This window comes from Saimiri boliviensis, chromosome 2 (assembly GCF_048565385.1).
Source record: "Saimiri boliviensis isolate mSaiBol1 chromosome 2, mSaiBol1.pri, whole genome shotgun sequence".
Taxonomy (NCBI): domain Eukaryota; kingdom Metazoa; phylum Chordata; class Mammalia; order Primates; family Cebidae; genus Saimiri; species Saimiri boliviensis.
The window spans coordinates 122,502,313-122,525,246 of record NC_133450.1 but is presented as its reverse complement, the minus strand read 5'-3'; the positions used below and the strand labels follow the sequence as shown (position 1 = coordinate 122,525,246).

Below are 22,934 nucleotides of genomic sequence, written 5' to 3'. Positions count from 1 at the left end.
ACTCCGGTGTGTGCATGTTCTGTCTTGAATATAACCCTCTCCCCATTGTGTAAGTGGGCCATTCCCCTCCCTGACATTGAAGGACCCCAACCCCGTCTTCAGCAGGCGCCTCCTGACCCAACAGATGCCCATGAGCCCAGATCCCTGGGACCTGGTTGCTGCCCTTATCACATTCCCTGACTCCCCATTTTGGACCCAAGTCTGACCCTCTTCAGGATCTGCAGCTGTGTTACAGGAAAGGGAACCCGATCCAGACCCCAAGGGAGGGTTCTTGGATCTTGTGCAAGAAGCAATTCAGGATGAGTCCGTAAAGTGAAAGCACATTTTTTTTTTTTGGTTTGTTTGTTTGTTTTAGTTTTAGTTTTTTTGTTTGTTTTTTTGAGATGGAGACTTACTCTGTTGCCCAGGCTAGATAGAGAGTAGCGGTGTAATCTTGGCTCACTACAACCTACGCCTCTCGCGTTCAAGTGATTTTCCTGCTTCAGCCTCCTGAGTAGCTGGGATAAAAGGTGCATGTGGCTGGCTAATGTTTATATTTCTAGTAGAGACGGGGTTTCACCATGTTGGTCAGGCTGATCTTGAACTCTTGACCTCAGGTGATCCGCCTCCCTCAGCCTCCCAAAGTGCTGGAATTACGGGTGTGAGCCACAGAGCAAGTTTATTCTTTCCTAAAAAAGCAAGTTTTTTAGGAAAGTAAAGATAGAATGGCTACCCCATAGAGCAGCCCAGAGGGTGCTGGTGCCCATCTTTAGGGTTCTTTCTTCATGACATGCTGAATGAGGGATAGATGATTCATGACTCCCCTTTTTTGATCACATAGGGAAACTTTCTGATGTTGCCATGGCATCTGTAAACTGTCATGGCACTGGTGGTAATGTAGCAGTGAGGACGACCAGAGGTCACTCTGGTCACCATCTTGGTTTTGGTGAGTTTTAGATTGGCTTCTTTACTGCAGCCTGTTTTACTGGCAAGGTCTCTGTGACCTGTATCCTGTGCTGCCCTCCTGTCTCATCCTGTGACTTAGAATGCCTTCACTGCCTGGAAATGCAGCCCAGTAGGTCTCAGCCTCCTTTTACCCAGCTCCTATTCAAGATGGAGTTGCTGTGCTTCACACACCTCTGGCAGCTGGGCTCCTTGGGGTCTCCTGACATTCTGTGCCCTCTGTGCCCTCCTCCCTCACTGCTAGCGCTGTCTTCCTGAGCCACCTCCTCCTGAATTTCTTCATCACCAAGAAGAGGAATCACTGTCAGGTTTGGCTTTTGGGAAAGAGACAGACCAGGCAGGCAGTAGTGAGGAAGCCACAGGCTCTGGCGTGGGCGATGGGGAGGGGAGAGCTGAGTGGGAGCCGGTGGGTCTGGCTTTGTTCTTGCCTTTGTGAGTTGCCCATTGTGCAGATCTGCCCCGCTCCTTCCCCATCGCAGTGGATGGAGGCTCCTCCCTCTAGTGTTCAGGCCCCAGGCCCTGGGTCAAATCAATGCCTTTTTCTTCTGCACCCCATTAGTCAGCAGATTTGCTTGGCATCACCTTGAAAATGCATCCAGCAGCAAGGCCCTGGCTCATTCCCTACTTCTGCCCCAGCCTCTCTCCACTTCCAGCCACAGGAGACCTGTGTGAGCTGAATCCATTGCACCCCCCTCTGCTCAGACCCACAGCGGCCCCATTTTCCTCGATCAGAGCCAAAGGCCCCACAGTGGCCCACCAGGCCCGCCCTGGGCTGCCTCATTGCCTCCAGCCTCACCTTCCACCAGTCTCCCTCCCTTTCCCATGTACCACACTTCCCCATCCTCACATCTGCCTGATGTTCACACATCTCTGCAGCCATCTGCCTGGATCACCCTCCTTCCAGAAGACCCTTGTCCCCCCCAGCACCCCCTGCAGTCAGGGCCGCCTCCCTCACCACCGTCCAGCAAGGACACAGCCCGCCCATCCCTGTCCTCCCAGCAGCTCCCTTCCTTGGTCTGTCCTGGGTTTGGTTTTGCTTTTCCCCAGCACTTCCCACTTCCTCAAGGGCCCTGCAGGAGGCTCCTGGCAGGGGCCCATGGCCTCGCTCTCCTTAGACCGGAAGCTCCACAGCAGCACGGGCCACTCCCTGTGGCAAACTCAGTATCTAGTTAGTGCTCCGCATGCAGAAGGTGCTGGATCAGTGTTTGAGAACCACAGAAGGAAGGAGGGTGGGGAGAAGGGGAGGAGAGAGGAAGGGAAGAAGGGAGGGAGGGGAGGAGTGAAAAGGAGGGAGGGAAGGAAAGATAGGAAAGGGGAGGACAGACGGAGGGAAGGAAAGAGTTGAAAGAGAAACAGAAGGAATGAGGGAGGGAAGGAAGGGAGGAGGGAGGGGAAAACAGGGCAGAAAGGGCAGGAGAGCAGAAGAAAGGAGTAGGGAAGAAAAGAAAGAAAGGTGGGAGAGAGGGAGGGAGGGAAGGGGGATGGAGGGAAGGAACTTATTTCCTCTCTAGGCCCAGCTGTCCCAAAGTCCATCTGTCACTTGGACTGTTTCTCGAGCCTCCTGTGTGGCCTCCTTCAGGCACGGTGGCTCATGCCTGTAATCCCAGCACTTTGGGAGGTCGAGGCAGGTGGATCACCTGCGTTCAGGAGTTCCAAACCAGACTGGTCAATATGACAAAATGCCATCTCTATTAAAAAATACAAAGATTAGGCCGGGCGCGGTGGCTCAAGCCTGTAATCCCAGCACTTTGGGAGGCCGAGGCGGGTGGATCACGAGGTCAAGAGATCGAGACCATCCTGGTCAACATGGTGAAACCCCGTCTCTACTAAAGGTGCAAAAAATTAGCTGGACATGGTGGCACATGCCTGTAATCCCAGCTACTCAGGAGGCTGAGGCAAGAGAATTGCCTGAACCCAGGAGGCGGAGGTTGCAGTGAGCCGAGATCGTGCCATTGCACTCCAGCCTGGGTAACAAGAGCGAAACTCTGTCTCAAAAAAAAAAAAAAAAAACAAAAAACAAAGATTAGCTGAGCATCATGGCAGGCATCTATAATCCCAGCTACTCTAGAATCTCAGGCAGAAGAATCACTTGAACATGGGAGGCAGAGGTTCCAGTGAGCTGAGATCACACCACTGCACTCCAGCCTGGTAACAGAGCAAGACTCCATCTGAAAAAATAACAAAAAACCTTCTCCAGGCACCTGCCTTCTGATAATGCCCCCTCCCCTGGTGAAGCACGGGAGACCCTAGACTCCTGCCTGACCCTAAAGTGCCAATGACCCTGCCCACGCACTCCTCTGGCCACACTGAGTGTCCTCTGAGCCATGCTGCTCCCTGTGCCTGGCTTTTTGCTGCCCCCTGTCTCAAAGCCTCCCCTCCCTCTTCCTGGCTCCATTCCCTCATCCTCTGCCTGCTCAGCACTCACCTCGTGTTCATTTAAGGTGTAGCTCAGGCTGTAATCCCAGGACTTGAGGAGGCCAGGGGCAGAGGATCACTAGCCCAAGAGCTTGAGGCCAACCTGGGCAGCATAGTGAGAACCGCCCCCAACTCCACCAAAAATGTGAAAGAAAAAAAAAAGATGTAACTCAGGCATTACTCACCTCCAGGTAGCCTTCCTGATGGTGCCATTTCCAGGTGGGCTGAGGGGCAGCCTCTGTTCTCTGGGCATCAGAGGCTGCCTTCCTGGGGCAGTGGTCCCGAGTCAGCTCCTGCAGGAGTCCAGGCACAGGATGATGGTGGATGCATCAGGACTGAGGTCAGAGATGCAAAGAGGCAGACAGCTTTGGGATGCAGTTAGTGAGATCAGTCAGATTTGCTGAAACGTGGCTGTCGGTGCAGGGGAGAATTCTGGACCAGCCGTGTCTTCATCTCTCTCTTCCCTCCAATCCCAGGAGAGCAAATGAGGCTGAAGGACTTGCGGGCCTGGCTCACCAGCTCCATCCTCAGGAACTTGAGGACCATCAAGTTCCATGGCTGGGAGGGACCCTTTCTGGACAGAGTCCTGGGCATCTGAGGCCAGGGGCTGGGCACCTTGTGGACCTCTGGCCTCCTCTTCTCCATGTCACTTGTGTCCTTCTAAGAGTCTACCTTTCTGGTGATGTCACTCTAGTCTCTATGTCGAGCAGAAAGGGGAAGGTGTGTGGGGGTCATGAGGTGAGGTAGGTGGAGCCTCCCAGATCCTACCACCCTGTCCATCAAAACCCACACATTCTGGATCCTGTTCTCTCAGTGTTCCTGCTGTCTTCTGTGTGAACGAATTAACCACATTATTCTGGTGAAGGTGGCAGTGGCTGGTGAGGTCTGCTGTTGTGAGAGTTCCAGGCTTTTACCGATGTGGGGAGGAGGGTTCAGGTGCAGGTGGGCTGCAGAGGTAGAATCCAGGGTATGAGTGGCTTTCCTGCTGCTGGCCAGCAGTCGTCCACAGCCACCCTGTCACTGACGTGATCCTTATCCTGCCATTCTGTCATTTATTTCCGATGGCTGTCAGAACGCTCTTCCTAAAGCACAGCTTTCAGAAGTATTTGAACATGTTGATGCATAGGCCAGGTGCAGTGACTCATGCCTGCCATTCCAGCTCTTTAGGAGGCTGAGGTGGCTTGAACACGGGTGGTGGAGATCGCAGTGAGCCGATATTGTGCCACTTCACTCCAGCCTGGGTGCCACAGCAAGACTTTGTCTCAAAAACAAAACAAAGCTAAACAAAAGGACCAGAAATGGGACCAACACCTAGAGCCCTCCCATGCTGCTCTCCCCAGGAGTCCCCAGGCTCAGCCCTCATGTCTATCACCGTCACAGAGAGGCCTTTCCTGACCACTTTCTCCACCGTCATCACAGTCCCCTGTTTGTGCTGGTGCACTCTACACCTGCACCTGATTTCTCCATCCGTGAGCACAGACAAGTGGAAGCATCTTCTCTGGAGAGACTGGCAAGGGTGCTGGGTCAGTTTCTGTGGGGTCAGAGAAGGCAGAGACCATGATGGTGTGTTGCAGGGACAGGTAGGGCCTTGTGAGCTCACTGTGGGGCACGGCCATTAACGGCAATATAAAACGGAGGGTACTTGCTGACGTCTCTTATTTACAGCTCTTATTTTTCTTCTAATGTCTAGCCGTGTCATACACAAGAATTATCATTTAGTAAAACAGTGACTATGTATTTTACAAATACAAGATTGAAAAGGCTGCATATTTTCCTCTTTCTACATTTGTCATTCTTATTCAGCTTACTTGTATCTGTAGAGTATGTGTAATTTTTCCATGTGCAAAAATGCTGTTTGTGTGTAACAGACTACTGACTGTATCATATGTTTGAGCAAAACTGAAGAAATAATAAGCAACATTGATATTTGTGCAAAAATATGATAAATGTGTAACTATGGTGCTTATTATGTTAAAAGCTCATTTTGCTCCTGCTTTGGAAGAATTGGCCTAATGCGTTTGACATTTGAAATATAAATAACCCCAACACTTTGTGGGGGCTGAGGCAGATGGATCACCCGAGGCCGGTAGTTTGAGACTAGCCTGACCTACGTGAAGAAACCCTGCCTCTACTAAAAATATAAAATTAGCCAGGCATGGTGGCACATGCCTGGAATTCCAGCTACTTGGAAGGCTAAGGCAGGAGAATCGCTTAAACCTGGGAGGCAGAGGTTGTGGTGAGCCGAGATCGTGCCATTGCCCTCTAGCCTGGGCAAGAAGAGTGAAACACCATCTCAAAAGAAAAGAAAAAAAAAAAGGCTTTGCAGACGCCGACGCCGCGTGGAGCCTTCTAGTATCAGCCATGGTCAACCCCACCGTGTTCTTCGACATTGCCGTAGATGGCCAGCCATCGGGCCGCGTTTCTTTCGAGCTGTTTGCAGACAAGGTTCCAAAGACGGCAGAAAACTTTTGTGCTCTGAGCACTGGAGAGAAAGGATTTGGATATAAGGGTTCCTGCTCTCACAGAATTATTCCAGGGTTTATGTGTCAGGGTGGTGACTTCACATGCCATAATGGCGCTGGTGGCAAGTCAATCTACGGGGAGAAATTTGATGATGAGAACTTCATCCTAAAGCATACAGGTCCTGGCATCTTGTCCATGGCAAATGCTGGACCCAACACAAACGGTTCCCAGTTTTTCATCTGCACTGTCAAGACTGAGTGGTTGGATGGTAAGCATGTGGTCTTTGGCAAGGTGAAAGAAGGCATGAATATTGTGGAGCCCATGGAGCGCTTTGGGTCCAGGAATGGCAAGACCAGCAAGAAGATCACCATTGCCGACTGTGGACAACTTTAATAAGTTTGACTTGTGTTTTATCTTAACCACCAGACCATTCCTTCTGTAGCTCAGGAGAGCACCCCTCCACCCCATTTGCTCGCAGTATCCTAAAATCTGTACTCTCACTGCAGTTCCCTTTGGGTTCCATGTTTTCCTTGTTCCCTTCCATGCTTAGCTGGATTGCAGAGTTAAGTTTATGATTATGAAATAAAGACTAAATATTAGCTGGGCATGGTGGCGCGTGCCTGTAATCCCAGCTACTTAGGAGGCCGAGGCAGGAGAATTGCCTGAACCCAGGAGGCGGAGGTTGCGGTGAGCTGAGATGGCGCCATTGCACTCCAGCCTGGGTAATAAGAGCGAAACTCCGTCTCAAAAAAAAAAAAAAAAAAAAAGAAAAGAAAAGAAAGAAAAAAGAAAAAGAAAAAGAAAAGCCTCTGCTGCATATTTTCCAGGCACCAAATAGCATAAAAGGGCAGTATGATACTACAAACTTTGGCTAATAAAACAAACTGACACAATTAAATGACTATCGAAAATAAACATTGTGGTTTCAAAGATTCATTGATGATTTAGGGTGAAGTTTTTATATTATGCACTGTCTTAATGTGGGACGATTCCCTTTCTTTTTGTTTAATAAATATTTGTGAAGCACCTGTATCCACTAGGCACTATTTTAGGTGCTGGTGCTTCAGTGGTAGACAGAGCCCCTGCACTCATACAGTTCTCACTTTGTGGGTCAGGTTGCAGACAGCAAATCAGTAAACACACACAAATACATGACACAATTTCAAATGCCAGGTGTTTAAAGCATTCCACCTGATTTTTCTGAAGGAGGGGGCAAAGAACTTTCTGCTGGCTTAGATCTGTGCTGACTAGGACACAGACCTACACAGATCTTACAAACTATGATGTGTAAGAAACTATGGTTACTCAGAAATATACAGGAGTATTTATATCTTTATGACACATATGCAATCAATAAGGGCCCTGGGCATTTGATTCTTTATTTCAATGATACAATGGGTCTAGTAATGTTAGTTGTCATAGTTACTAGTGCTGATTTAATGTTAGTGAATTTACTTCACATTTAGCATAGGAAAAGTATGGGTTTATTATTTGTAAATTAGAAACAATAAAACCTGATTAAATTACTTGTTCTGGTATAAGTATCAGCATATGTGAATTATTTTTGCATTTGCTGAATCATAATGAAGTTCTTAACAAAATGAGAGGTATTAAAGGCCCACGGCAATGGTTCTTAGGGACTACCCATGAACACTGATAAAAGGCAGATTGTAGGGCTCTGACATAGCACATTCTGATTATTTTATGAGTTGACTATTGCCTAGAAATCTGAGTTTTCTTTTTTTTTTTTTTTTTTTTTTGAGACGGGGTTTTGCTCTTGTTACCCAGGCTGGAGTGCAATGGCGCAATCTTGACTCACCACAACCTCTGCCTCCTGGGTTCAGGCAATTCTCCTGCCTCAGCTTCCTGAGTAGCTGGGATTACAGGCACGCGCCACCATGCCCAGCTAATTTTTTTTTTTTTTTTTTTTGAGACGGAGTTTCGCTCTTGTTACCCAGGCTGGAGTGCAATGGCGCGATCTCCGCTCACCGCAACCTCCGCCTCCTGGGCTCAGGCAATTCTCCTGCCTCAGCCTCCTGAGTAGCTGGGATTACAGGCACGCGCCACCACGCCCAGCTAGTTTTTTGTATTTTTAGTAGAGACGGGGTTTCACCATGTTGACCAGGATGGTCTCGATCTCTCGACCTCGTGATCCACCCGCCTCGGCCTCCCAAAGTGCTGGGATTACAGGCTTGAGCCACCGCGCCCAGTTGAAATCTGGGTTTTCAATAAGCATCCTGAGTGATTCTAATAAAGATGGTCCTGGAACCCCACGGAGACCCACTCTCTTGTTGAGTTGTATCAGATATACATGACTTGATTTTTTTTTTTTTTCAATGACACTCAAGCAACGGCAAAGGGAACAATTTTAAGTACTCTCCGACATAAGTATCTAGGAATCAGTAGTGGGATATATTTTACACAAAGAGTAATAGAGTAGTTTTATGCCGTAAGACCAAAGTTCCTGGCTCCCATCCTAGAATAATGTAGTATTGGTTTTTATTTATTTATTTTTTTATTTTTTAAAGGTGGGGTTTCACCATGTTGGTCAGGCTGGTCTTGAATTCCTGACCTCAGGTGATCCACCTGCCTTGGTCTCCAAAGTGCTTGGATTACAGACATGAGCCACCACGCCCAGCCTGAAGTATTGTTTAATTAAAAGGTGGCCACTAACCAAAAAACATAAATATGTACGAAATTAAAGAAATACTGTCCAGAAGGATGGAGTCTAACGGTGCCTAGAATTTTCAAAGTCATCAGAGTAATAATTTTAAATGTGCCACAAAGTAATACCGTAATCCAAATAAGTTATACATTTATTTGCTTAACTTTCATCCATGAAAATCTTTATATAATTGCTGCTTGTTTTTTTGAAATCTTTTCCTACTGTGTAGTTTGTAAAAGCTCAAAATAGAGCAAAACTAGTTGTTACCGTATTTACTTCTGTAAACACAAAACTGTTAAGGCTTTTAGATGAAGTAAGCCTACAGGCTATGTTCTGTCATGTATGACTAAAATAAAAATTCAGCCTAAGGAAACTCCTTTTGTAGACATTATTGGTACTACAATACCAGTATGCCCAGTTAGCTGGGTGTGGTGGCACACAGAGACTGTATCTCCATGCTGCCTACTCTAGGTTGCTGTATGTTCCCAACACACATCTTTAATGGTTTAAAATTGTATTTTAATTTTTCCTTCTGTTTGTATGCTCTGCCAGCTGTTATGCTTCCTCTGCACATTTCCAAAGTGAAGAAAATGAAAACATCTTTTTTTCTAATACTGTATTAATAGAGAAATCTATATTTTTGGATTAATATTCTTTAATAAGAACCTAACTTAATAGGTTGCTCTCTAATTGATTACAATTCCCACTGGAACACTTCCCCAGGTTGACTGAAGGTCCAGGTTTTTTTCTTATTCTTCCTTCCTTCCTCTATTCAGTTTCAGTTGAGAATCTACCAAACTAAGATTACATTGACCACTCAGTTTTAGGCAGAAAGGGGCTGCATTGATTAGTTCAACTGTCTCCTTTTCAAAGAAACTAAAGCCCACGGACCGATTTACCAAAGTGGGTGTATTCTTCTTATCTGTGTTGTCCTATTATTAAAGATCCTGGACTAGTCATAAAGCAAATGGTGTAACTGCTAGCTGATGGGAATTTCTGGAATGGGTTTAGGTTCGAGGAAGACAAAAGTCTAGTGGCAATGTCAGCTCTGGAGGTAGGTTACTTGAATTTCAACCTACTTTGTTGTGTGTTCTTGGGCAAATTACATAACGTTTCTGTGCCTCAATTTATTTGAAAGACGGTGTATAATAGTATCTATCTCACAGTGTAATTGTCAGGATTATTGAGCTATTCTACGAAAAGTATTAAAACACGCCGGGCGCGGTGGCTCAAGCCTGTAATCCCAGCACTTTGGGAGGCCGAGGCGGGTGAATCACGAGGTCGAGAGATCGAGACCATCCTGGTCAACATGGTGAAACCCCGTCTCTACCAAAAATACAAAAAACTAGCTGGGCGTGGTGGCACGTGCCTGTAATCCCAGCTACTCAGGAGGCTGAGGCAGGAGAATTGCCTGAACCCAGGAGGCGGAGGTTGCGGTGAGCCGAGATCGCGCCATTGCACTCCAACCTGGGTAACAAGAGCAAAACTCCGTCTCAAAAAAAAAAAAAAAAAAAAAAGAAAAGTATTAAAACATGCGGTTAAACTCCCAGTAAACACTATTTTTACCCAAATTACAAACTGCCAAACCCTTAAGTCTTGAGCTCCCAAGGGGAATTAGGAACCCTCCTGTGCCATTCCTCTTCTAAAAGTCTGCTGAACAAAAGTCGATGTTGCATTTTCTCTCTCTCTCTCTTTTTTTTGAGACGGAGTTTCGCTCTTGTTACCCAGGCTGGAGTGCAATGGCGCGATTTCGGCTCACCGCAACCTCCGCCTCCTGGGTTCAGGCAATTCTCCTGCCTCAGCCTTCTGAGTAGCTGGGATTACAGGCACGCGCCACCATGCCCAGCTAATTTTTTTGTATTTTTGGTAGAGACGGGGTTTCACCATGTTGACCAGGATGGTCTCGATCTCTTGACCTCGTGATCCACCCGCCTAGGCCTCCCAAAGTGCTGGGATTACAGGCTTGAACCACCCAGTCCGGCCGATGTTGCATTTTCAAAGAGCTCAAGTGAATTACTTTTATGAAGTTTGGGGCAAATGAATTACACGTATATATCACCCTCCCTCAACACCCAGAAGGTATGTGGACATGCAGAATTCAAATGTCTGAGCGTGACTGTGCTCAGGGGGTGAAGGGAGGCTTAGAAACTGACCCTTTGAGAAAGGCAGGACCTTCAATAAGAACGGCTGGCGACCAAAGAACTAAACTTTAACATAACAAAGGTGACTTGGTCTCCCTGCGACCACAGGCGTCCAACCCAGGAACACCTTCCACCTGGAAGGCCCAGGTGAGGCTGGAGGGGAACTGAAAGGGTCAGACCACGGGATTGTTCTCAACTTCGGGCTTTTACACAGCAGTTTCGAAGACAAAGGGGCTTTTCAGCTAGGTTTGGTTCACTATCCCCCTCGTCCCAGGCCCAAGCTTGGTCCCCAATGTCCGCAGCAATGCTTGGGACGTCCCTCACTTCGCTCCTTTTTCTTGGGGCCACTGCCCGCCCCTAGGTTGCCTGCTGTCCCTCCTAGACAGAGGTGGATGGCCGTAACATTCCAGGGAGGACAAAGGGAGGGCCGAGGGGGCAAAGACGCCCTTCTAAAGCCCCACCCCGGAAAGGCATCTCCCCCACACCGGCGAGGCGCCCTCAGGCTACAGCCTCCTCCTGAACCTCCTCCCTTCGCCCCGCCCCTCGGCACGGGGCCCGGGCGCTGTGCGGCCGGCGCTCTCTGATTGGCTGCCGCGTCAGGGTCCCACGCGGGGATTGTGCCGTGGGCGGTGTCGGCGCCTGAGTGCACAAGGTGGGGAAGCTGCGCTGGGAGTTGCTGGAAGTCGGAGGCGGGGAAGCGGTCACTGGCAGCGAGCGCAGGCAGCGGCAGGGCGCAAAGTTGAGAGCAGTCCCTAGTCTAAGCCTTTCTGTCGCCCTCCAGCACCGCCGGGACCACGGACTCCACCCTGCCGCGGCCCCTCAGCGACGCGGTGCAGCGGCCACTTGACCAGGTGGGTTCAGGTACCGCAAGGCACCCAGGCGTCGGGCACACGCCTTCGCCGCCCAATGCGGCCGTGGTGCCGCCAGACCGGGGCCCTGGGAGAGGGGTGGGGGCTGGGACCCGCTGCCCCTGGAAGGGAGGGGAAGGCAAGCCTGTCCCGGTGACCTCTGCTCCCACCATCCTCCTCCCTGCCTCTCCGGTGTGCACCCCAGACCCCTATCCGCCGCCCAGGGCGGTGGTGGTCCCAGCGTTGGTGCCGGCGACAGCCCCAGGGAGGGTCTTTATGTAGACTTGAGGGTGTGCGTGCTGGTCCCTGCCCTCCGCTGCAGCGGGTGCTGGACTCAGAAATTGGGTTTCTCCGGAGGCTGGCGTGGTGGTGCCTGCCCGGCAGGTGGCTCTGAACGACCCCGGGAAAGGCTGATGCGTGGGTCTAGGTGTGAACGGTGCATTAGAGATGGCGCTGATGAGTGCGAGGGGCACAGAGAAGCTTAAGTGCTGCTGCACTTTGGGGACAGTTTGCATTGGAGTGTGGTTTAAGGGAGACAAAGGCAACAGTTTTGGGGAAGGCAGAGGTTATGAAGAAAAGTGAGAGGGAGTTATCCCCAGGATTCTAGCTGAGAAAGTTGCAGCCTTGTAGATAGAAGCGGCCACCCTTACCTCCTGGCCCAACCCTCAAAAAAGCACTTGGCAGTGTTCAGGGAAGGGTGGCATTTAAATGAGGCCAATTGCGTTTGATGATTAAAGGCTCTAAGGATGACTGAGAAATCAACAATATTGTGATGGGAAAAGCAGCGCCATTTTTATTCAGCAAAGAAAGCTTGGAAGTAGCATAAGATTTAAGGAACTTGTTGATGCCAGCTGTGGGAGGTAGAGTTAAGTGATTGCTCTAGCCCCAAGCTAAAGGTAGATGACTTTGGAAATTTTGCTTACAATTGTTTGTAGCATACTTAACGTCGAAGTAAGTGTTTGCACTTTGCAGGGGATACTGGTTCACTGTCCTTAGCTGGAATGTGCGCATGTTTAGTCTTAGGGGATTTCATTTATACTACAGATTCTCTCTTACCCAGACTGCTTTTCCTAGCAGCAAGCTGGAAACATGACATTAGGGTACAGGCTGCCTTGCACTTTACTCTTTTAAATAAACTTGTGTGGAAAGAGTGTCAAAAAAAAAATACAGAAAAAATAAATAATTCTGCCTTCTCTTAAAATCTGTTATTGCGGTCATCCCCACCTATCTTTAACAGCAGTTATAATGTGTATCCTGCGAATAAAGTATTGGTAGTGAAATTCATCGTGTATTTGAAGAAAACACTATTCTCTGTTTATTAATCAATTGATCAGAATTTAGTGTTTTTCGTGCCGGGCACGGTGGCTCAAGCCTGTAATCCCAGCACTTTGGGAGGCCGAGGCGGGTGGATCACAAGGTCGAGAGATCGAGACCAACCTGGTCAACATGGTGAAACCCCGTCTCTACTAAAAATACAAAAAATTAGCTGGGCATGGTGGCGCGTGCCTGTAATCCCAGCTACTCAGGAGGCTGAGGCAGGAGAATTGCCTGAACCCAGGAGGCGGAGGTTGCGGTGAGCCGAGATCGCGCCATTGCACTCCAGCCTGGGTAGCAAGAGCGAAACTCCGTCTCAAAAAAAAAAAAAAAAAAAAAGAATTTAGTGTTTTTCATCTTCTCAGCCGTGTGGAAGATCATCGCTGTTTACCACCCTGACATGCAGTGTAACATGTCACACTCTGATTTAAACAGGCTGCTGCCAGTGTATCAGCAAATGCAGGGTAGGTGTCTGTAAAAAAACAAAACAAAAACAAAAACAAAAACAAAAAAAACATACTGCTGATGAGGAGCAGGGGAGATACCCATATACATTTACATTTCTTTTTTTTTTTCTTTTTTCTTTCTTTCTTTTTTTTTTTTTTGAGACGGAGTTTCAATCTTGTTATCCAGGCTGGAGTGCAATGGCGTGATCTCGGCTTGAGGCAACCTCCTCCTCCTGGGTTCAGGCAATTCTCCTGCCTCAGTCTCCTGAGTAGCTGGGATTACAGGCATGCGCCACCATGCCCAGCTAATTTTTTTGTATTTTTAGTAGAGACGGGGTTTCACCATGTTGACCAGGATGGTTTCGATCTCTTGACCTCGTGATCCACCCGCCTCGGCCTCCCAAAGTGCTGGGATTACAGGCTTGAGCCACGGCGCCCGGCCCATTTACATTTCTTTTAGGGAGACCAGCATGTGTTCACATTCTCTTTCTCTTCCCTCTTTCTTTCCTTTCTCTGAACCCCGCATCTGCTATAGGCTTACCCTTCCCTCTCATGCCAAAATATTTTCTTTGTTATGCTAATAATACCTGTTAATTTACATAATGCTTATAACTTTTTAAAAGTGATTTCATAGTAATGAACTCATTTAAACATCTCAGCAACCAGAGAAAGTTCTTTTCAGTACTGAAATAATCAGGAGAACCATGGGAAGGAGACAGGACTTCAAACTTTTTGACATGTCTTTTTTTGTTTAGCTGAAGGTCTTGAGTTTGTAGCTTGGGACTACTATAAATGTGTACAGCCATGTATATACTACACCTAATTTGTGTAGTACAGTTATGTACTGCATAGTGCCAGTGAGGTCATCAGAGCTCATATATGATTTTGGTCCCACAGATTATAAGGGAGCTGAAAAAGTCCCATTGCCTAGTGAAGCTGTAGTATTCATAATTTCTTAGTGACTCATGTTTTTGTGGTGATGCTGGTGTAAAAAAACTCACTGTGCAGCCAGTCCCTGTAAAAGTGTAGCATATGCAATTATGTACAGTACATAATACTTGATAACGTTAAATACATTATTGGTTTGTGTATTTTCTACCCATTTTATCATTGTTTTAATGTGTGCTGCTTTTTTTTTTTTCTTTTTTGAGAAGGAGTTTCGCTCTTGTTACCCAGGCTGGAGTGCAATGGCGCGATCTTGGCTCACCGCAACCTCCGCCTCCTGGGCTCGGGCAATTCTCCTGCCTCAGCCTCCTGAGTAGCTGGAATTACAGGCACGCGCCACCATGCCCAGCTAATTTTTTGTGTTTTTAGTAGAGACGGTGTTTCACCATACTGACCAGGGTGATCTCGATCTCTTGACCTCGTGATCCACCCGCCTTGGCCTCCCAAAGTGCTGGGATTACAGGCATGAGCCACTGCACCCGGCTTAGTGTGTACTTCTGTTGATTAAAAAGAAAAGTTAACTATAGAACAGCCTGAGGTGGGTCTTTATTCCAGAAGAAGGCACTGTCATAATAGCAGGTGACAGCTACATGTGTGTTATTGCCCCTGAAAACCTTTCAGTGGGACAAGATTGGAGGTGGGGGACAGTGATGTGCAGGATCTGGACCCTGTGTAGGCCTAGGCTAGAGGGTGTTTGTGTCTTAGTTTTTTTTTTTTTTTTTTTTTTTTTTTGTTTTTTTTTTGAGACGGAGTTTCGCTCTTGTTGCCCAGGCTGGAGTGCAATGGCGCGATCTCGGCTCACCGCAACCTCCACCTCCTGGGTTCAGGCAATTCTCCTGCCTCAGCCTCCTGAGTAGCTGGGATTATAGGCATGTGCCACCATGCCCAGCTAATTTTTTTTTTTTGTATTTTTAGTGGAGACGGGGTTCCACCATGTTGATGAGGTTGGTCTCGATCTCTCCACCTCTTGATCCCCCTGCCTCGGCCTCCCAAAGTGCTGGGATTACAGGCTTGAGCCGCCGCGCCCGGCCCTAGCCTCCTATATTTTTAAGAAATATTTTTTCTTTGTTTTAAAACAAGATTAAATTTACAGGAAGGTTATCACTACAATTCAGATAACATTTGCTTTTCCCTGAACCATTTGCTAATAAGTTGCTTCCAAATATTTTCGTGGCATTTCCTAAGGACATTCTTCTGTGTAATATCAAAATGACCATCAAAATTAGAAAATTAATATGTTTCTGTTATCACGTCTTCAACTTTATTCAAGTTTTACTGGTTATCTCATCAAATTCTGTTTAACAACAGGATCTAGTTTGGAATTACAGGTTGCATTTGGTTCTAAACTCTCCTTAGTCTCCTTACATCTAGGTCACTCCCTTTATTGAATTGAAACGTATTCCTTCCTCTTCTATTTTCTGGGAGGGATTGTATAAAACTAGTGTTAATTCTTTCTGAAAAGTTTGATAGAATTCTTCAGTAAAACCATCTGGGCCAAGTATTTTTTTTTTTTTTTTTTTTGTGGGAGTCTTGCTGCCCAGGCTGGAGTGCAATGGCATGACCTTGGCTCATTGCAGCCTCCACCTCCTGGGTTCAAGGATTCTTCTGCCTCAGCCTCCTGAGTAGCTGGGATTACAGACACCGCTACCACGCCCAGCTAATATTTTGTATTTTGAGGTAGAGAAGGGTTTCACCAGGTTTGCCAGAGTGGTCTTGAATTCCTGACCTCAGGTGATCCGCCCACCTCGGCCTCCTAAAGTGCTAGAATTACAAGTGTGAGCCACCACACCTCACTGGCCTAGATATGTTTATGGGATTTTAAATTACAAAGCCAGTTTTCTTAACAGTTATAGGGCTATTTAAATTCATATCGGATGAGTTTTTGTAGTTTGTGTTTTTTCTGGAATTGGTGCATTTCTTCTAAAAAATTCAATTTTAGCTAATCTATGTGCAGTTTTATTCTTTACCTTGTATAGACATATTTTCAATGAAAAGGTAATCTAAGACATATATTTATAAAAATAAACGTATCTTTTGTATTTCTATCATATAATTTTATATCTGTATCATATACTTTGGATCAAGCTCTAGATGTAGCCAAGATCTCAGGGGCAGGCTATATTTAGCACTGATGGGAGACTCAGTGACCTGTAAAGTCTGTGTCTCTACACACTTCAGAGTTTGCTCTGCATGAGTCTCTGACCATACAAATACCTATACTGTGGCTATATTGTGCTGACACCTCATTCTATTTCAATTTTTTTCATGACGTATTATTCAAAATAATGTGATACCGTGCAAATCAGATTTGCTATGGTCCCTGACCTCAGGTTGCTTAGAGTCTCTGTAGGGGTTGCAGAGAAGTAATTAGGAAATCAGTAATCAGTGTGGTCGGTGTTGTGATGAGGAGGCAACAGGTCCTCATGAGAACACAGAGAAGAGGTATCTCTTTTATTCTCTTCATCTCTGGTACCTAGTATAGTACCTTGCACATAGTAGGTTCTCATTAAGTCTTTGTTGAATGAATGAATAAACTCAGAACTGGGTGATCACAAGGTCACTTTTGGAGAGGACTTGTGTCTGAGCCAAGTTAGTGATATCTATGGGCAGTAGATGAGTGGAGGGAACTCTCTCATGTGGATGCAATAATATGCAGTGTTATAGAAGGACAGAAAGCTTAGCAATCTAAATAGTTGTCTAAAGCTGTCTATTTGCAAGTGGGGAGTGGCTTCCAAAAGTGATTGCAGACTGAAGGCTAAGAAGAAATAACTGACCAAAGTCTGTATTGGGCAAGGTTAGCTAAGAACCAGAATTGATTTTTATGAATTAGCATTTTTGGTTCTGGCTGCTGTTTACCATTACTAGGTTTAGTTTCTAACATGTCTTAAAAATAATGCTCTCCAAATGAATAAGAAGTATTTTTTTGTGAAGCATGGTACAGTTTTCTCTGGCTCTTACCTACTGGTCTTATTCATGCTATCTTTGCTTTCAAACAATACTTTTTTATGCTCTAAATATATCTGTGATAAATCATGAGTGTACCACTAATAACGGTGGGTCATATTGTTGTGTTTTCATATGCCAGGTACTGTATTGAGACCCTGCCATGAGTTATTTCATTATAATGTGGACAGTGGCCTGTGTGTAAGAAAACCAAACCTAAGGCTCCCATTTTACACAAGTAACTGAAGTTTGGGGAAGTTAAATTGTGTGTACCCAAGGTCACTTAGGTAAACCTGGGACTCACATTTGAATCTAAGTCTGTCTGAGTTCATTTAACCACTGAGCTATGTGTGCTCTTTCCAATGTTTCATATGTCTTTTTATTAAACAAAAAAGGCCCAGGATTTAGTTTTACTTGTGTATATATCCTTAGAAAGTTTATCAGTTAAGTAAGGAAATAGTTTGTAGTAAAGTAACATATTAAGACTCTCCTAAAAGCAAATTACAGAAACCCACTTTAAACTAGCCAGCATGGCTGGATGCAGATGCTCCAACAATAATTACTGTGCTCTTCCTCTCTGTGTCTACTCCTTTCTCACTTTCCTCTTCCCCCTCCTTCTTTATCCCACTGCCCCAATCTCTCTCTCATTCTGCTTTTCTTAGAGTGTTGGCCCATTCTCTCTTGTCACAGAAGCAGCCCCAGTGAAACCAGCTCCACCTGTGATCCTAGGAAGAGAAAGCATCTTCTCTGGGAGCTCTGGCAGTAATGCCCTGGGGAATACTCTTGGTCTTGGGGACTGGGGGCTGTGAGAGGACTTTGTGAACTCTATGGAATGTAGCTGTTGGGGTGACAACATGTCCATACTTCATCTTGATATGACATGTCATTTGATGGTTTAAACTATAATTATTTAAAGATAATGCACAATATGTTTTAATAGCTTTATCAAGATATAGTTCACATACCATAGGACTCACTCATTTAAAGTATACAGTTCAATGGTTTTAATATATTCACAGTTGTACAGCTATCACCACTGTCTATCTGTAACATTTTCATCACAAAAAGAAATCTTGTACCCATTCACAGTCACTCTCTATTTTTCCCAAACCTCTCAGCCTGAAGCAACCACTCATCTACTTTGTCACTATAGATTTGCCTATACTAGACATTTTATGTAAGTGCATTCAGACGACTTGTGGTCTTTTGCGTCTGAGTTCTTTCATTAGCATGTTTTCAAGGTTTATCTATCTTTGCATATCATCATGCATTTTTTATTAGTTGCCAAATATTCTGTTATATGGATATACCACATTTTATTTGTCTGTTGTTGATGGACATTTGGGTTGTTTTCATGTTTTCGCAATTATGAATAATGCTGCTGTGAACATTTGTGTAGATTTTACTTCTTCTGTGTGTATACCTAGCAGTGGAATTGCTGGCTCATATGATAACTGTACCTAACATTTTGAGGGACTGTCTTCTAAAGTGACTGTATCATTTTACATTCTCACCAGCAATGTATGAGGGTTCCAGTTTTTTTACATTCTTGTCAACCGTTACTATCTTTTTGATTTTAGGCATCTTGGTGGGTGTGAAGTGTTATAATGCATTTTTTTTTTTTTTTTTTTTGAGACGGAGTTTCACTCCTGTTACCCAGGCTGGAGTGCAATGGCGCGATCTCGGCTCACCGCAACCTCCGCCTCCTGGGTTCAGGCAATTCTCCTGCCTCAGCCTCCTGAGTAGCTGGGATTACAGGCACGCGCCACCATGCCCAGCTAATTTTTTGTATTTTTAGTAGAGACGGGGTTTCACCATGTTGACCAGGATGGTCTCGATCTTTTGACCTTGTGATCCACCGGCCTCGGCCTCCCAAAGTGCTGGGATTACAGGCTTGAGCCACCGCGCCCGGCCTTATAATGCATATTTTATAAAAGTGGTATAATGCGTATTTGTTTGTTAAATAATGGCCTGTTTACTTGTTGTCTTACCTTGTATTGGAGCTTTCCCAGTGGGTTCTGAACCTGCTCCTCCTCAGTCCAGCCAGCCAGGTAGGCAGACCATGCTGATCAAAGGATCAGAAGTATATCTTTACTTTTCTTTTTCTATTTTTTTTTTTTTTTTTTTTTTTTTTGAGACAGTTTTGCTCTTATTACCCAGGCTGGAGTGCAAAGGCACGATCTCGGCTCACCACAACCTCCGCCTCCTGGGTTCAAGCAATTCTCCTGCCTCAGCCTCCAGAGAAGCTGGGACTACAGGTGTGTGCCACCATGCCCAGCTAATTTTTGTATTTTTAGTAGAGACGGGGTTTCACCATGTTGACCAGGATGGTCTCGATCTCTTGACCTCGTGATCCACCCCGCTCGGCCTCCGAAAGTGCTGGGATTACAGGCTTGAGCCACCGTGCCCGGCAACTTTGGGCTTTTACACAGCAGTTTCGAAGACAAAGGGGCTTTTCAGCTAGGTTTGGTTCACTGTCCCCCTCGTCCCAGGCCCAAGCTTGGTCCCCAATGTCCGCAGCAATGCTTGGGACGTCCCTCACTTCGCTCCTTTTTCTTGGGGCCACTGCCCGCCCCTAGGTTGCCTGCTGTCCCTCCTAGAGAGAGGTGGATGGCCGTAACATTCCAGGGAGGACAAAGGGAGGGCCGAGGGGGCAAAGACGCCCTTCTAAAGCCCCACCCCGGAAAGGCATCTCCCCCACACCGGCGAGGCGCCCTCAGGCTACAGCCTCCTCCTGAACCTCCTCCCTTCGCCCCGCCCCTCGGCACGGGGCCCGGGCGCTGTGCGGCCGGCGCTCTCTGATTGGCTGCCGCGTCAGGGTCCCACGCGGGGATTGTGCCGTGGGCGGTGTCGGCGCCTGAGTGCACAAGGTGGGGAAGCTGCGCTGGGAGTTGCTGGAAGTCGGAGGCGGGGAAGCGGTCACTGGCAGCGAGCGCAGGCAGCGGCAGGGCGCAAAGTTGAGAGCAGTCCCTAGTCTGAGCCTTTCTGTCGCCCTCCAGCACCGCCAGGACCACGGACTCCACCCAGCCGCGGTCCGTCAGCGACGCGGTGCAGCGGCCACTTGACCAGGTGGGTTCAGGTACCGCAAGGCACCCAGGCGTCGGGCACACGCCTTCGCCGCCCAAAGCGGCCGTGGTGCCGCCAGACCGGGGCCCTGCGGGGGGGAGGGGGGACTGGGACCCGCTGTTTCTGGAAGGGAGGGGAAGGCAAGCCTGTCCCGGTGACCTCTGCTCCCACCGGCCTCCTCCCTGCCTCTCCGGTGTGCCCCCCAGACCCCTATCCGCCGCCCAGGGCGGTGGTGGTCCCAGCGTTGGTGCCGGCGACAGCCCCGGGGAGGGTCTTTATATAGACTTGAGGGTGTGCGTGCTGGTCCCTGCCCTCCGCTGCAGCGGGGCTGGACTCAGCGGTTGGGTTCCTCCGGGTGCACAGGCTGGGATGTAGACGGAGCGAAAGGCTGTGTTTCGGAGAGGCTGGCGTGGTGGTGCCTGCCCGGCAGGTGGCTCTGAACGACCCCGGGAAAGGCTGATGCGTGGTTCTAGGTGTGAACGGTGCATTAGAGATGGCGCTGATGGGTGCGAGGGGCACAGAGAAGCTTAAGTGCTGCTGCACTTTGGGGACAGTTTGCATTGGAGTGTGGTTTAAGGGAGACAAAGACAACAGTTTTGGGGAAGGCAGAGGTTATGAAGAAAAGTGAGAGGGAGTTATCCCCAGGATTCTAGCTGAGAAAGTTGCAGCCTTGTACATAGAAGCGGCCACCCTTACCTCCTGGCCCAACCCTCAAAAAAGGCACTTGGCAGTGTTCAGGGAAGGGTGGCATTTAAATGAGGCCAATTGCGTTTCATGATTAAAGGCTCTAAGGATGACTGAGAAATCAACAATATTGTAATGGGAAAAGCAGCGCCATTTTTATTCAGCAAAGAAAGCTTGGAAGTAGCATAAGATTTAAGGAACTTGTTGATGCCAGCTGTGGGAGGTAAAGTTAAGTAATTGCTCTTGCCCAAAGCTGAAGGTAGTTGACTTTGGAAATTTTGCTTACAATTGTTTTAACTTAGAAGTAAGTGTTTGCACTTTGCAGGGGATACTGGTTCACTGTCCTTAGCTGGAATGTGCGCATGTTTAGCCTTAGGGGATTTCATTTATACTACAGATTCTCTCTTACCCAGATTGCTTTTCCTAGCAGCAAGCTGGAAACATGACATTAGGGTACAGGCTGCCTTGCACTTTACTCTTTTAAATAAACTTATGTGGAATGAGTGTCAAAAAAAAAAAAATAAAAAATAAATAAATAATTCTGCCTTCTCTTAAAATCTCTTATTGCGGTCATCCCCACGTATCTTTAACAGCAATTATACTGTGTATCCTGCGAATAAAGTATTGGTAGTGAAATTAATCGTGTATTTGAAGAAAACACTATTCTCTGTTTATTAATCAATTGATCAGAATTTAGTGTTTTTCATCTTCTCAGCTGTGTGGAAGATCATCGCTGTTTACCACCCTGACATGCAGTGTAACATGTCACACTCTGATTTAAACAGGCTGCTGCCAGTGTATCAGCAAATGCAGGGTAGATGTCTGTAAAAAAAAAAAAAAAAAAAAAAAAAATACTGCTGATGAGGATCAAGGGAGATACCCATATACATTTACATTTCTTTTAGGGATACCGGGATGTGTTCACATTCTCTTTCTCTTCCCTCTTTCTTTCCTTTCTCTGAACCCCGCATCTGCTGTACGCTTACCCTTCCCTCTCATGCCAAAATATTTTCTTTGTTATGCTAATAATACCTTTTAATTTACATAATGCTCATAACTTTTTAAAAGTGATTTCATAGTAATGAACTCATTTAAACATCTCAGCAACCAGAGGAAGTTCTTTTCAGTACTGAAATAATCAGGAGAACCATGGGAAGGAGACAGGACTTCAAACTTTTTGACATGTCTTTTTTTGTTTAGCTGAAGGTCTTGAGTTTGTAGCTTGGGACTACTGTAAATTTGCACAGCCACGTATATACTACACCTAATTTGTGTAGTACACTTATGTACTGCATAGTGCCAGTGAGGTCATCAGAGCTCATATATGATTTTGGTCCCACGGATTATAAGGGAGCTGAAAAAGTCCCATTGCCTAGTGAAGGTGTAGTATTCATAATTTCTTAGTGACTCATGTTTTTGTGGTGATGCTGGTGTAAAAAAAACTCACTGTGCAGCCAGTCCCTGTAAAAGTGTAGCAACTTTTAGTCCTGCAGTCTCCATTCCGGGTGAGTGCCCTATATATGTATACCATTTTTTATCTTTTATGCTGTATTTTTACAGTATCTTTTCTATGTTTAGATACACACATACTATAGTATTCATTACAGTAAGCTGTTATATAGGCCTGTAACCTAGGAGTAATAGACTGTACCTTCTAGGCACATGTGTAGTAGGCTAGACTGTCTAGGTTTGTATAAGTCCACTGTGATGTCCACAGTGAATTGCCTAATGATGCATTTTTAAGAATGTACCCCCATTATTAAGCAACACATGAGTATATATTTACAGTTGTTTTCTATTTGAGCAAGTCTGGAGAATATTTAATTAATACAATGTAAGCCTTAATTTTTCTTTCTTTTTCTTTTCTTTTTTTAGAGACGGAATATCGTTCTTGTTACCCAGGCTGGAGTGCAATGGCACGATCTCAGCTCACCGCAACCTCTGCCTCCTGGGTTTAGGCAATTCTCCTGCCTCAGCCTCCTGAGTAGCTGGGATTATAGGCACGCGCCACCATGCCCAGCTAATTTTTTGTTTTTCTAGTAGAGACGGGGTTTCACCATGT

At 46.6% G+C, this 22,934-nt stretch overlaps 2 protein-coding genes across 6 annotated transcripts in view; both read left to right on the top strand.

The window, feature by feature from the left end:
* The first annotated feature begins 4,704 nt into the window (after nucleotides 1-4,704).
* Nucleotides 4,705-6,416, top strand: LOC120363168 (peptidyl-prolyl cis-trans isomerase A-like). 2 transcript variants are annotated; one of them, XM_039467359.1, is made up of 2 exons: nucleotides 4,705-4,720; nucleotides 5,717-6,416. In XM_039467359.1, exon 2 carries the CDS (start codon nucleotides 5,719-5,721, stop codon nucleotides 6,211-6,213), a length of 495 nt encoding a protein of 164 aa, XP_039323293.1. In that variant the 5' UTR covers nucleotides 4,705-4,720; nucleotides 5,717-5,718; the 3' UTR covers nucleotides 6,214-6,416. The 2 variants fall into 2 exon arrangements, with proteins under 2 accessions (XP_039323293.1, XP_039323291.1); XM_039467357.2 differs by lacking the exon at nucleotides 4,705-4,720 and having other exon boundaries at nucleotides 5,699-6,416.
* Nucleotides 6,417-19,365: 12,949 nt separating this feature from the next.
* The window catches only part of LOC104650444 (uncharacterized), an 88,550-nt gene continuing 84,981 nt past the window's right edge, over nucleotides 19,366-22,934 (top strand). For all 4 annotated transcript variants that reach the window (XM_074394187.1, XM_074394183.1, XM_074394186.1 and 1 more), the window contains exon 1: nucleotides 19,366-20,191. The gene's annotated coding sequence lies outside the window, so the exon portion shown is untranslated. The remainder of the gene's footprint in view (nucleotides 20,192-22,934) is intronic.